Source organism: Eurypyga helias, unplaced genomic scaffold (assembly GCF_000690775.1).
Source record: "Eurypyga helias isolate BGI_N326 unplaced genomic scaffold, ASM69077v1 scaffold14286, whole genome shotgun sequence".
NCBI classification, from domain to species: Eukaryota; Metazoa; Chordata; class Aves; order Eurypygiformes; family Eurypygidae; genus Eurypyga; species Eurypyga helias.
Window position 1 is genome coordinate 39,152 of NW_010256105.1, and position 15,360 is coordinate 54,511.

At 46.7% G+C, this 15,360-nt stretch overlaps 1 protein-coding gene across 1 annotated transcript; it reads right to left on the bottom strand.

The window, feature by feature from the left end:
* Nucleotides 1-709: 709 nt before the first annotated feature.
* On the bottom strand, nucleotides 710-15,076 carry KIAA1467 (KIAA1467 ortholog; the record flags this gene model as incomplete). The annotated part of the gene is made up of 12 exons (XM_010153552.1): nucleotides 710-1,150; nucleotides 1,526-1,752; nucleotides 2,867-2,984; nucleotides 3,418-3,573; nucleotides 3,789-3,870; nucleotides 7,283-7,426; nucleotides 8,065-8,206; nucleotides 8,968-9,115; nucleotides 9,803-9,933; nucleotides 11,436-11,624; nucleotides 13,664-13,762; nucleotides 14,684-15,076. Coding segments are annotated over 12 exons (1,835 nt in total), but the record flags the coding sequence as incomplete, so codon positions are not given.
* Between the last annotated feature and the right edge of the window lie 284 nt (nucleotides 15,077-15,360).

Genomic DNA, 15,360 nt, shown 5'->3' on the forward strand with positions numbered 1-15,360 from the left:
GCAAATACAACGCAGGAGACTGATGGCACACTCAGAGGCACAGCTGAAAGCACCAAACTGTGAGCAAATGTGCCCTGGGGGTAGTCTGTTCCTCCTGGAACTGCACACAGGGCGGGGCAGGCAAGGGAATGGTAAAGTTGAGCCCAGAATAGGAGTAAAATGCACAGAGAAGCCTTCCAGTTCTCTCTTTCTGAGCCTCCAAATCCTGAAGCAGTGGTGTGAGAATCAGCTTTGCTGTGACTGGATCTAGTGTGATTTTTACAGTGCCAGTGGGGATCTGTTGGGAATCTATCCCAGAAGGACTGTGATGAATTTTCAAAGGGGGACTCTGCTCACTGGACTGCAGCGTGATGTTACACAGCGTCACTCTGGGTTCACAAACAGCTTAGGGATGGATAGAAATAAGATGTGAGGCTTCTGCTTCTACATCACCCGCACGAACCGATCCTGAAATGGCGACTGGGGAAAGACACAGACAAGTGCAAGGGCTGGCAAATGCTGTGGGGACCATCTTTCTCTAGATGAGGTAATTCAGCCAGAGAGCTAGTTTGTGAGTTTGGGGACAGAATGTGCTCCTGAGAGCACAGGAAAGGTTGTAGACAAGACCAGCCCTGCAGGGACCAGACAGAGGCTTCTCTTCAAAAATAGAGACTAAAGCAGGCAGTATCCTTCAGCCACACCATATGCCTTGAGTCATCATGGCCCATTCTAGGCCTAGAGCTTGTTTGACTGCCTAGGAATACTGTTTGGACATAAAAAGGAGTGTCCTGTATCTCATTCATAAATTAAACATACAAAAAATATACATATATTGTATAAACTGATACATATATGTATATAACCTGGTTTTTTATACATATATCTATGTATATAAATTCTAAATTCACATTTCTGTGTTACCTGGAAGGAAGCATGCAAGAATGGCATATGGAGGGGGAGACGCTCAACAAGGTTCCTCTGGTACAGGACACGTCTGCCTAGGACTAACCTGCCTCCAGCAGCATTCCCCAAAGAACTGAAGAAAGGGGAAGTGCTTTTAGCTCCCATTCCCTCTACACAGCAGTTTTCCTGAAGATTCACAGAACAGCTTTCTGTATTCCCCATACAGGCCACAGGTCCAACCAAAATCTGAGGAACCACCAAGCTAGAGCTGGAGAAGGAAAGGCAAACAAAAACTAAAGTCAAAACCTACTATCATCCAGTCTGGTGGAGAAAAGTGGTAATACACAGGTCAGCAACTGAGCCGGGGCATCACTATGGAGGATCCTTGTTTGCCCAGGTCAAAACAAGTGATGTCTGTCCCACCCCTGTTCCCTCTGATCACCCTCCCCTCCTTGCCCAACTGCCAGAGTACAGCTGGGCCTCACAACCTGTCTAGTTTTGGCCCAAAGGGGCAGGCAGCCACCTTGCAAACGGTCTCTGCACCAGTGTCTGCATCCCAAAGAGCACCTAACTGTGTCTGCAGGGAGGAGATCAGATGTTTTCAAAGGCTTGGATTTCATTAGGGATTCCTGCCCAATCTCACCTTCTGAGGAAAGTCAACAAATTTCAGCCGGGCAAGAAATCTCCGCACTTCTCCACGGCTGATTTTGGGAGTGGTGGTGTCCTTTAGCCACACCATTCGACCTTGACTCATCATGGCCCACTTCAGGCCCAGCTTGCTGACTGAGAGAAACCCTGGCTGTTTTTCAGAGGTTGCAGTTGTTGTCACAGTGATGTGAAATGCATCCTTCTGGAGATCATTAATTCCAACTGGTCCATCAGAAAAGGGAGAGAAAATATGAGTGAGAAGTAAATGACTGTGTGTCTTCCAAAAGAAATCTTACGGTCTTTACTCAGTCAAAACATCTACTGGACTGAGGGTATATTCAGTCTGACTTTACCACTGCATGTACTGTAATCAGGGAAAATGATTTTAAGTTAAAAATCTTTCCATGGAAATAAACTGACATGTAGATCAGAAATGGGAAGGTTTGGTTCCAGTTGATGTTTCTGAGCTTGACACCGGAGAGGCACACTTTTAAAAAATGCAGTTCACTTTCAGAGAGCTTTCCTTCCCACATCTGTTAGTAGGTACTGTTCTACCTCTATAGAAGGGGAAATGGGTAAAGCACGGGCAAGTCAGTTCACTCCAGTCACTGCAGAATGATCTACACAGACCTCAGAAAAACCAATTTCTAATAAACCCCTCCAAAAACAATACTCTATTTATTCTTGACTGAGCGGTGTTTATGATACAAATCCCATTAGATGCATCACTACGAAGCAGCTTTTCTGTGCTTCCTGGCCCACTGGACTCAGCGCTGGATGAGCTGATCTTTTATCTCACATCCTGCCATGCTCAGCAGGCTGGCTGTTGGTTGAACTGCTTTAGAAAGAGCAAGGAAATCCAACACGGACTGTACAATCTTGTACAGAAGTTAAATCCAGATCTACTTTTCCCTGAAAACACATTTTCAAAAAAGCAAAAAGGAAGAAGCAGCACAGCTGCTATCCCAGAAAGCAGGAGAAGGTGGCCAACAAAGGCAGAGGTGAGAGAAGTTTCACAGTGATTCCTCACACACTGCCTTAAATCATAAACAGCTCCATGGAAACATGGGGGGTTAAAACATGCATGAAAACAAACTTGGACCTTTCCTTGCTTACACATGTGCAAGAAACTTGGAGGGCCTTGTATTTCCAAAGTAGGGGTTGGGCAGGACTTTCCTTCAGGAGGAAGATAAATCTAATTTCCCATTGCTGCCCTATGTGTGGTGGACCTCAGGTGTTACCTTTAAAGGCACCACTACACCCCATTCTTTTTCCCAGCTACCTCTCCCTCCGTATTTCTTTTAGCCTAGATAGTTCCTCCTCCATCTGTACTCACCCGCTGAAGCAATGACTTTGTCTGTTGCATTGGTGAGGTCCAAAAGGACAGTAGGAAAAACGGGATGGAGGAGATAGAGGTGGTGCAGCCCTGGGCGCTCAGGCCTGGGACCAGGTTGCTGTTGGAATGAAGGACAAACAAAAACGTTACAGCTTGCTACCAAAGAGGAGACTAGCTCTGCCAAAGAGTTTTCTGACACTGTGCTGTCTTTACAGGGATCAGAGAGTCCAAAACTGTGGTTTTACAGAGGTGAAAACCTACACAGGTGGTTGTTTTTTTTGTGCAGTGGTGCAGAAAACACTTAAATTCATGCAGAAATTTTGGTGTTGTGGACACAAACTTTCTGTCAATACAGCTTTCTGGTAAAGAATTTGCACACAAAAACTCCTGTGTTCAGGCTCAGAGAAGTCAGAGTGTCATCGCAAGAGGAAGATGTCCCCGACAGCCTTCTTACATGGCGGGTTTAAAGTTCAATTACATTAGGAATAAAAGACAGAAACTGCATGTGCCTCACAGAGAAACCTCCAAGTGAAGAAAGTATGCTTGCTCACCAAACTCTGTAACACGGGCTGTGCTTCATCAGCCCAGAAGAGAAAAACAGACTTCTTGTCCAAAGTCATGATTGACAGTGCATCGAGCTGTTGCTTCTGCCACGGGAGTTCCTGGTTCCAAACAGGGAGGCCGGATTTGCCATCGATCACCACCACCTCGAGGCAGGGGAGAGATCTAGCGTTAATGGGTGCCCGATGTGGGTGCACAGAGCGCCCCCTTGCAGTGGCATGGCCCGTGCTCCTCCCTCTCATGCCTGTGGCCACACAGTGGTGTCAACCACAGAAATGGGAAGAGTGAGGAGCAGGCAATGATTCGCCCCTTCTACCCCACCTCCCTCACTCCTATGTCGCCGCTGCCCTCCTTGCCTTACCTTTTTCTTCCCATCTCCTGTCTGTGCTTGCAGCATGAAGTCCAGAGTTTGGTCAGCACCAAAGTAACCTGGTACAGGCTCGCTGCAAATGTGGAAAAAGAAACACTCAGCCCCATGGCAGAAAAACAGGGATTTCAGATGAAAGCACAGTTGCTTCCATCCTCCATTCTGCCTCTTGAACACACAGGGATTGCCATGCTAAACAAGATCTTTCATCCACTCAGAACTATTCTGACTGGCAGGAACCATTTGTTGGTGGATCAGAAAAGTGATCAATGATCAAGCAGCCCATGGTGCTTGTTAGCCACTCTTCAGTGTCATCTGTGTAGGGGGCATCCCTTGCTGGGCTGCGTAGACATCTGTTTATCACCCTGTGACATGACTCTATTATTCTTTCCTTAGCATGAGAACCTGTACAATTTTGCTATGGTCATAAAAAATTACCCAGCCCTTTCAAAACGCATCAGCAGACTTGACCTCCTACTGCCTTAGCTGTGTGAAACAGCTCTTAATATACTCACCATTAATGTCAGCCCATGATTCTTTGTTTTCTTAGTGCTGGCGGTTTTACAAGCATTTTTATAACCTTCAGCTGTTTAAATAAAGTCCCCTCTCATCCCCTCCCTTCTGGGTGACATAACACTATTACATGAATATCTCTCAGTGTAACTCTTTTCTAACCACCTTGCTTGCCTTTGGCTTTCCGAGTCTTATCTCTGTCTTCCTTAAACTCACCACAGCTAGACACAAGGTTCTAAATAAGCACAAACAATTCTTCAAAACTCACAGAATCGGAGATTTTATGGCAAGGCAGAACCATCAGAGTATGTCCTCCCTCCTCTTGTTTATGACAGATTGATGTATTTCACCCAATTAACCAACTATCAGTAGGCTTTGTCTGGATCTACCAGCCGTGAGGCTTGCTACAGAAATGCAAAGATGAGATGAATTCATCACTTCTCCTGACAGTCAGTTCTAATGATTAATCTCACCCAAAGAAACATGTCTGCATTCTCATTTTCTTGAACAGGAATGGCTGCTGCTCCAAGGCACTTTTTCTTGCTCTGGCTAGATTAAAATGCCTATTAGCTCCTATTACTCACACTCACTTATGAACTCACTTCTCAGGCTTCTCTTTGATCATATAAACCCACTGACTTAAATCTTCCATGCTAAAGCATTTTTTTCCAGCTCTTTTCTCCAATTTTCTCCAGCTTCCCCTTTAAAATGTGCATACCAGAATGGCTGCTGAACAGCAAATCCCACAGTACAGCTGTGTCTTGACTATTCATACCTACTACACCCAAAAACGTCACTCGCTTGAGACACCTCTGGCAACCAGAACTAATGCTTCCAAGGCAGCGTCATGGGACACTCCTATAGCTCGAAAGCCCTCCAGTAGCAAAAGGAAGTAGTTCTATCCTATGGGCACAAACTTAAAACACCTCCTAAGGTGCCTCTTCTCATGTTACTTACGGGTTACAGTTGGCGGCAGATCCCACAAACTGAACGCAGACGTGTATTTCAGATGCTACCAATCAACTGAAAAATCCCCTGGGCACTTTCTCAAATGAACCAGAAGGCTAGTAATTATTCCTGCCCAACACTAATCCCCACAGCAACCTGCTATTAATCCTCTCTCATCTGAAACATCCATTTACAACACAACTTTCGACTGCTTACTCAATTTCATGGTCTCTGAACTTCACCCTTGTTTTATGACTACTGATTCTCCTTTATGGTTTTCCAGGGATCTTGTCAAAAGCTATCTGGAAATGCAGCACATCTGCAGCAGTCAGGCTGTTTTTCTCGGAGGCTGTTCCCAAAGGGCTGGACTCTGTTTGCTTGGCTGGAGTGGTGTGCTTGGGGCAGGTTTACCCTGGAAAAGGGAAGTTCTCAGCTGGCTCTGTAAGCTTTTCTAATGAGGAACTGGGATTTGGTCTGTTTGTGGTAACACTCCTGGGCTGAATCTGTCCTCCAGCCTGTGCTGTTTAAGCAGAACTTAGAGAAGTCCTAAAAACCTCACAAACCTCTTAAATAAATGCTTGTCCACAATATTCAGTCTACCAGGTTTCATCTCTCTTAAGTCTGAGGAAACTGGCAGTCCAGGACTTAAGCACAGTGGTGCTGAACAAGAATTGCTTTTCTTATTTTTCAGTGCGTATCTGGCAGCTCCTGTATACATGCTGTACTCTGTCCCTTGGGAGGTCACGGAACCAGAAAAACTAGGGCTGGAGTGCGGCAACCTGGAATATTAGTTTTCAGAGAGGTTGTGGAGTCTCCATCCTTGGAGATATTTAAAACCTGAGAGCACACAGACCAGAGCAACTTGCTCTAGCTGAGCCTGCTAGAGCAGGTAGGTTGGGCAAGGCAATCTCCAGAGGTGCCTTCCAACCTCAACCGCACTGTGATTCTGCGAATGGAGCAGGTAAAGCACTTGTCGACCCTTCTTGACTTGAACCCATAGAAATTTTCCAATTCATTAGTGGGTCCATTTAGAAATTTCTTGTGTATAACTCATGTTACAGCACCTATGAACTGGCTTTGCTTAGTCAGTACACACTTCCCTTTAAACTAGACACCAGACACATCCAGAAGTCTGCAGACTCTGGGCCCAAAACACTTTTTGCCCCTCGTCTTTCCCCATAGCACAATCAACTAGCCATAAGCCATTCCTAAAGCCATTGCTTATGTCACCCATCAGTCCTCAAGAATGTGAGCATTATCTGAATAGCAAACCTAGCTGCTTAATCAAGTTCCAGTGCCTTCTTCCTATAGATGTTCTTGACAGTCAGGTAGCACTGAGCTGAGAGCTGCTTTCTTTCCTTTAGATAGCAGAGCAAGCAATTTGTTTCCCACATAATTTCCCTCAACTGTGCCCAACCACCCTTTGCAAATATTTAATACCGGGTAAGCTGAAATTGCTGGTTATTATCAACCCACGAGATCTGGCAAATTACTTCATTTCCATGTGTGAAATCAGAGGATGAGCAGTATTATTTTAAGGTTCACATTTAGCATAGACGGTGTGGTGACTGTCATCAGAGTACTCATTTTCAACTTTCAAGGAACATTAAGATCTGTGGGTCATACTCAGACACCTTCTCTAAACACTTCACTAATGCAACTGCTCCTCTCCACTGAGCTGGCAAGTGGCAGCCATGGACAGCAGATGGCCCGAATCACACACCTGTAATCCCCTGAATTCCAATGCCACAACATTCCCATGCCATCAGTGCTGGGTACCTGAATCAAGCCCCTTATTTGTGATCACTCACAAGCACACAGCTCAGGTTTCCAACCTTCTGTTCCTTGCTCCCCCTGCCCGACTCACTCGCTCAGTGATGCATCTGCACACCTCCAGTTCTTAGATTTCCCTGCAGACTTGGAGAATTCTTCTCAATTGCTTCCCAAGAAGCACATGTGCTTACAAGCAAAAGGCAGGAAATGGTACAGGAAAAAACAGGACACAAGAAATGTTCCCAGTACGTAACCTGCTGATGTTCTGCAGTTCCAGGGTCCAGCGGGGCTCCAGGTCCTGTCCCTGCAGTAGGATCAAGCCCTCTTTGGTCGTGATGAGCAGGTTGCTGCAGTTTGTGTCAGGTGTCTTCATTGTCTGCAGGAAGTCAACACCCCCACTGGGACAAATGGAAGCAGAGAGGAGATTCCAAGGCTTGTATCCGCACATCTCAGCACTAGCTGCCTGTTCGCATGGCAATTCATCCTACCTAAGATTTGCACTACTCTTGGAGAAGCCCATCTTCTCCCCAGTGATGGAGCTTAGCTTCCATTGGGGGTTCCTCAGTTAAGTGGGCTAAATTCAGACGTGGGGTCTTCTGAACATCTTGAATTGCTACAAAAAGCATGGAGTTTAAGGTTTCACATTTGTTCCCTCCCTTTATTCCTATACATACTGACCTTGACCACAATTTGGCAGTAAAGAAGGAGCTGAGAAATCCAGTCCTACAATGCTGTACACAGACTGAGCTTCCCAAAGGCACTCCATTAGCTGGGACCACCTCTTTTCTTATTATTCCAGACGTGCATAGGAGGTGGAAGAACAGAACAAGAAGCAGGAGAAGGAAAGAACTCCCTTTTATCATATTCTGCACTTCTTTTACTAGGACAACCCCAGGACAGGGAGGAAACTCAGGGTTCTCCAGAGTACTGAAAAGGACAGTATTGAGGCAGAAGGGACCATCTCTTGGAGCACTAAGAAGTGCCTACCCTCCCCTTCCTCTCCCAGCAGAAGCAAGACGACAAGTCCATCTCCTACCTGTAAATGTCAATGAGCTCTGACAGGTTGACAGATCTGCGCTTTTCCCACTCCGGCTCCTCCTGCTTCAGCATTGCAGGAAAGCTGTCCCGGTTCCTAGCTTGGGTAAAGATATCCCTCAGGGCAACGGCCTGCACATTACCTGCCAGGAAGAGTAAAGATGAAGAGTCCTGCCCTCGAAAGTTAACTTCCTAGTAGCACAGAGTCCTTGGGACTACTGCAGCTGTGGTAGAAGGCAAAGAAATATCCAGAGCTGGAACACTGAGAGAACTGGGCTTGTTCAGCCTGGAGAAGAGAAGGCTCTGGGGTGACCTTACTGCAGCTTTCCAGTACCTGAAGAGGCCCACAAGGAAACTGGGGCAGGGGGGAATTTTTACAAGGGCCTGTAGTGACAGGACAAGGGGTAATGGGTTTAAACTGAAAGTGGGGAGGTTTAGATTGGATATCAGGGAGAAGTTCTTCCCAGAGAGGGTGATGAGGCACTGGAACAGGTTGCCCAGAGAAGCTGTGGATGCCCCATCCCTGGATGTCTTCAAGGCCAGGCTGGATGAGGCTTTGAGCAACCTGGTCTAGTGGAAGGTGTCCCTGCCCATGGCAGGGGGGTTGGAACTGGATGGTCTTTAAGGTCCCTTCCAACCCAAACCATTCTATGATTCTAACGTCCTGCATGGACGTCCTGCATGATGTGACTTTGGGAAACTCCAAGGTTTTCCAGGGTAGCAGGTATTGGTGCTCCTGCACTTTTCCACACCACGGCAGTAAGACTCATTCCCATGCCTTCCACTCCTAGCTTTTATAGCAGAAGGCATGGTAGAAATATCCCAGGGATGCTCTGGGCCATTTTAGGTAAAATGAATGTTTGCTCAGTAAGGTGAAGTGCTGGAGAGGCAGGGTGCATCTTACCAAAACCAAACAGGATGTAGATGGCCCCCCGGCTGGTGATGTGGACTTGGGGGCCAATCACTTTCCCTTCTCCATTGGTTCTGTACTTCACAGGCCCACCCAAAGCAGTCCCAGTCTTTCCTGACACCAAGATGAAAAAGACATCAGGCTGCAGAGAGAGATGTAAAGATTTTCAGCAGGGGTGAAAGCATTGCACAAGCACACAAGCACTTGTGCTCTCAGAATCTTCCCCACTCCCCACAGCATGAAGCTCCATTGCTCTTTCCCCCCACAGCAAGGTCTAGCTAGTGGTCTCTTTTCTTTGCTCAGTCTGGCTTCCTGGAGGACTTACATTCATGCTTTTATCTTGACTGCAAATGCATCAAAGATAGAAGGGACTTCAAAACCTTGAACTCCTCTAACAATATTAACGTTCAAATTGTGGGGAGGGATGAGCATAGAGGAAATCTGCATCTGAATTAATCATAAAAGTATTTCTTTCTTCTGAATAAGCTGAATGCTCCTTTTTCTGGAGAACTGGCTCAACATGGCTCCCTACACTGCTGCTAAACTCTCACTTCAAACCAAGCCTCCACTGAACAGGGACAGGTAATTCTCAAGTCTCAGCCAGACGTAAATAATGACCCTTCCGTTCATTCCTAGCTGATAAGAAATGCAGGTAGTGTCACTATTGCTTGGTCTCACTGCTCTGACCTAGCGAAGGAGAGAGGGTGCTTTTCAGGGAAATCTAAGTGAATGAAAATTAGGGCCTCTTGCAGCCTTTCCATATCACGGTCCCTGTTCTCCCTCTAGATAGTCAAACTCCTTTCAAACCTTGAGCACAGATATGCTGTACCTGTGTCTCTTTGAGGGCCAGAACAACAATATCTCTAATTCCATCTCCATCTACATCAGGAAGAGTTGCAGCTGGTGCAGCCAGAATCCCACTTGAAAGGTGGATAGAGTTCAGCGTCCACATGGTCTTGCCTATGGGAAGAACAGGATGAGAGACACCTGCAGCACTTGGGGAACCAGCAGGCATCGCCAGCAGGCATCCCACAAAACCTCTTCAAGGAGGGAGCAAGAGAGGTTGTTTCCCCCATTCTCTCAGAAGAGAAAAGACAAGCCTACGAACAGGGGCAAGCTGCAGCAGGAAGTGAAATTCTTCCCCCTGCATTTCTTCAGACTGTCTCTGAGTCATGCCTCAAGTCCTGCTGTGCTTCCTTCTTAGCATCTCTCTAGAAAGACCCGAGCCCAAAACAATTCCTGAAATAGCAGAGAATATTTGAAGTTCACTCTTGGAAGGCAAAACCTAAATGAGAGTGCTGCTCTGCAGGACAGCAGTTGTTTTCCTCAGCCAGCAGTAAAGCCTGTAGGTAGATGCCAGGAAAGGAAACAGACAGGCAGTTCTGATATTCAAAGTGCATATCTGTGTCTCAGTTAAATTCCCAGCAGCAAATAGCCACTCCAGCATGGCATGCTCACTCCACCTCAGGGTGAAAGCATGTTAGCAGATGTGATGTCAAATAGGATCCAGCTGGAAACTCAGTAAAATCAGATCTGCAAATTGGCAAATAAACACTTAAAAAAAGGCAAAATGTAATTCAGTGCTTTTACATTTCCATGACTCTTTTGCCAACACTTCCGCTTTTTCAATCAGAGTTTAAAAATGCTTTCTGCTGCTCCTGCAGCAGAATACTCCTGCAGCAGAAAGGGTTTGCCCCTGCATGACAAAGGAAACCAAAGGATGGACCTGCAAACACGCACATTAGTAACACTACTACTGCTGGTAGAGGAGACAGCCTATGGTTCTGACCATACAAACACTGTGCAAGTAATCTGGTCCCTAAAAGCATTGGAAAGGTAAGTGCTGTTGCTCATTGACTGGATCTGTCACTTAAACACAAGGTTTCTTGCATCTCTCCATTCTCTGTTCTGATTCCAAAAACATCCCTATACATATCTATGAACATTTTTGCCAGTGAATTAATGTGGTAGAACAAAGAGCAATCGGAGAATTGCACATGATCAAGTGATTAAAAATGCAATATTCATTCACATCTCATCAATTCTATGGGCCTAATTTCTCTGGAAGGTTCCCTGGCTGTAGCACGTGCCCTTATACAACTTCTCCAAGAATGGTGTTCACCTTTTCAGTGCTGTTAGGTAAGTGCTGAGCTGTACTAACAGCTCAGTGTTGATGAGAATAGACCTTACATATCCTTTATGCCACAGGGATGCTACAGGATAAGATTAACACTTTGAAATGTTCTGAGATGGTAGGATGAAGATCCTGCCACAGAGCAGCTATGGTTTGGATTTTCTAACCCTGTGTAACTAGAAACCCATAAGTGTTTTGACTCCCTGCTGTGTGTCCCTAGCTAACAGCCACCAGAAAGTGACGGCACTGAATCATTCGTGCTTATCAGCCCTTTAAAGAAAACAAAAAAGCAGTAGCATATTTCTAATATGCTGGTAGTTGACCCTACCTGTGGAGGCACTGAGAAGGCTGAGGAATTTCGATGTTCCTGTAACAAGGCAGACGGGCTCCGCAGGTGCCCCCAGTGACAGCCCTTTGCACTGCACACTCCGAGTCTCCTCTGGAAGCTGGATGGACCACAAGGTGCTACCATTCATACCAGAAAGGGCCACCACAGTTACGGAGGGCCTAGAGACACCTGAAAGAGGCAGGAAAGAGAGAGAGAAATCCCTTGGCCTCAGAGGCTATGTCCATTCTGCCTTTGGTCTTTGCGCTTGAGTTCCAGCTCTAGCTCCTAGAGCTGAGTGGCCCAAGCCAGCCACATCCACACTGCCTGAAAGCAAAGGTCAAATCCCACCCCATGGCTGAGCCTCTCTGCCTGCAGAGCCTAGCAGTGATCTCCAGACAAGATGGGCTGTCAGCCAACATCACAGACAATCCTGGAGGGTGGACCTAAGCTCACAGCAAAAAATGTGGTTAGCTGGGCACAGAGGAACCTTCTGACCCCCGCTCCCTCAAGACAATGGCTAGCTCCAAGTGGAAATCTTAGGTGACTCCCAAGGCAGATGTCACCTCATGTGAACATCCTCAGTTGTTTGTAATTCTGGAGCAGCAGCAGGTAATCGGCAATCTGAGAGCTTTTTGCTTTGTCTTCCTAACATTTTTTTTTATTTTGAAAAACGGGACGAATGCAACAAATTGGTATAACTCAGGGGTCTGGACACTGTGTGAACGCCCTGAGCACAAGCTACAGGAGGGCTGATGTCCAGCTATGTGGGTTTAGGATTGTGATGTGCTTACACCTGCTTTAATGTCTGCTTTTTGCCTTCCTTTGCCTGCCTGCAGCCCAGGATGCAGCTAGGTATGACTATCACTATGTCTGTGATGAATGATAAATAAAATGTAACGGCATAATATAGACTGCAAGGCCAACCTCTACAAACAGAATGCAGCCGTTACATCAACAGTATCTTCCTCTGTCGCTTTCTTTTTTAACTTCCTCTACAGTTTTCTCTCTGCTCTTAGGCTTCTTTCTACAGGACTTACTGTGAAATACCGAGGGCCTTGCTTGGGCCATGCAGAAGCAGCATTTTTCCTTTGCTCTAACTACATTTTTATTATCCTACTCTTTGAAGAGCCAAAGCATTTTGTTCCCACAGGAGTTCTGTCCAGGCTGTGCAATGTACTCTTGCTCCCTGAATGTGTCTCGAGGCTGAATAGATTCACATAATCTCAGGTGATGCCAGGCTCAGCAGACACAGTACTGCAGGCAGCTGGGAACCTCCAGGACTTCAGAAGCCCACTGCAACAGGATGCCACTGGACTTGGCAGCCCATGTATAAGAGTGGCCAGTATCAGCAGGCTGCTGCTATGTTACCTGAGGGCTTTGAGGGTTAACAGAGGAAGCAAAAGCAGCCAGGAGGAGAAAGCTGGGTGATACCTGCTAAACAGCCAGGCACAATAGCTTCCCCACCATCAGCCAGTCTATTACCTGTGAATTAACAATGATTTGAAGCCTGGCAAGTATACTGAGTGACCTGGAGAAAAAGGCAGCAAGGTGAGGGTGTTTCCTGCAACACTGACCTACAGCTGCTCTAAAAAACTCTATAATGTTCCCTGTTGGCAAGCAACTGGCTAGTTCAGATGAACCAGAGCGCTCCAGCCGACAGCTCTGCCATCACTGTTCCCGTTGCCAACTACCCTTGGTAATGGATCCGGGACACTGGACTGCAGATGGGGAAAGAGCTGAGACTCTACCACTGAATGACCTTTGTTAAACCGCTTCCCTTCTCTGTGCTTCCACCTCTGTGCCTGTAAAACAGAGGTAGTTAGACAGAGCTCTTTTGTGAAGGGCTCTGAGAGACAACAAGGGGAGAAAACCCACCATCTTATTTCCAATTGCTATTTGCAGAGCAGTGCTTTCTGATTGCTTTATCTCTTCCCTCAAACCAAGTATGCACAAATACAGGATGAAGAGAGGGACTTGCCCCAAGATGAGATAAGGGGAAATAGATGACACTGACCCAACAGGTATGGGAGCACAGGCTTGCAATGGAAATTGAGTAGCATGACAAAGCACAGGCACACCAGCTGTTTTAAGGAACTCTGAAAAGTTCCTTAAAAGAGCAGTGCAGTGGATTTCCAGTGGCAGGAACCCTTCCACGGCATAAAACAAAAATACAAAGGTCCATATTGACAAGTACAGAAAGAGGAGTGGAAAGGAGCTGCAGAGCTTACCCATGACGCTAGCATTCATCAAGGCAGTGAAGACAATGAGGATGTCAGGGAGCCCATCGCCGTTCACATCACACAGCTCCAGTGGGGATAACACACCACCTGCAACAGGCACGCAGAATCACTGCACTGTTGATAAGAAGGCCGCCCAGCCCATTCTCCACACTGGGAGCGGAGGGCTGGCCCAGAAAACAGACTCAAGGACAGCCAAGCCTCACAAGAGTCTACTAGGGAACCACCAATGCCAGGCAGCTCCCACCACTGTGTAAAAACGCAGAAATGTAGCATCTGGGTCAGAGAAAGGAAAAGGAAAAATGGAAGAGCCAAGAGAACAAGATGTCTGCATCCCAATTCACTTTTTGAGGTGATATCTTATGAAAGCCTTAGATTTGGAAGCCAGGGTCAGAAAGCAAGGAGGGAGAGACATATCTAGGTCTGGCAGAAATTATTTCACAACCCACTGTTAATTTACTGCAGAGGTCAGAATAGGAGACACTAGAAATGTTACCAGTGGCCTGTATAGGACGACAAAAGATCCCAAATGTTGATTTATGGATTCAAGTAGCACAAGAAGACGAGAAATAAGGTTAGTTAAGCCAGTTAAGTGACACAAAGACTTGTAGCCCTCTCGAACACAGCCACACACTTCAGTGTGGAGGTGCTGGTGAAATGCAGGACACAGAGAGGGAGGTGCTATGTTTTAAAGTGGGCTGGACCATCTCCATCTGGAACAGAGCACACCATCCGGACAAAAAGGCAGGATGGGAGAAGAGTCAAAACGTTTGTTGGTGTTGACAGAAACAAGATTTTGTGGCACTGTTATCTACTGATGCCAGATTTTACAGGTCTCAGGTTGAAGAGTGAGCAGGACACAGCCCCCTGTCTATTACCTCGGAGCATCTGCAGTGGTGAGGAAGGGCCTCTGCTCCGAGCTGGCTCTCCCAGATAGGTCTCTCCCGCCGATGCCCAGCCTGGGAGCTGCCACCTCCCCCATGCCAGATGCTGTTCCTGGGGCTTTCTCACCTGCTCCCTGACCTAGGTTGCGGTTCCAGGTGTTATGCAAGTCTCTAGGGGGACAGGGAATTAGAAATGCACACACCAACACAAGAATCATCGAGATCACCACAGTGAGCAAAAAGATCGCTGTGCGGAGGTATGGCATGAGGGAGGGAGAGGCCTTCTGCTCCAAACTCCCAGCCGTCTCTGCAGGATAACCCTCAGGCGCGCCCTCTGACGTGTGCTGCTTTGTCATTCCAACCTCCACATCAGAGTCAGGGTCTTGCACCTCCTCAGGAGGGCTCTTCCCATTCTTGACGCCCCCGTTCTTCTGGATGTTGAGTACGAGGTCATCTTCACTTTCATCACTGTCAGCCTGTGTGAGGGGATCATATTCCCTGAGGTCTGGGCTCTTCTTTCCTGAGGAAAGACATGGAAAGAAACAATAAAGCGTAAGATCCTCGCTTTTGCAGGATCTCAGTGGACAAAAGGCTGCAGTGGAGTGATACAGAAGGCAGGAGAATGCAGTCAGCATTTTGCATGGATCCAAGTGAGAGGTGTGAGAAGAAAAACAGGGTCTGTCCATGTTTCAGAGTAGCAGCTGCAGAAGAAAAGATGCCAACGGTTTGTCTCCCAGAGAAAAGTGTATATATATAATATCTATACACTTATCTACATACATACATGTATGTATGTGTATATAT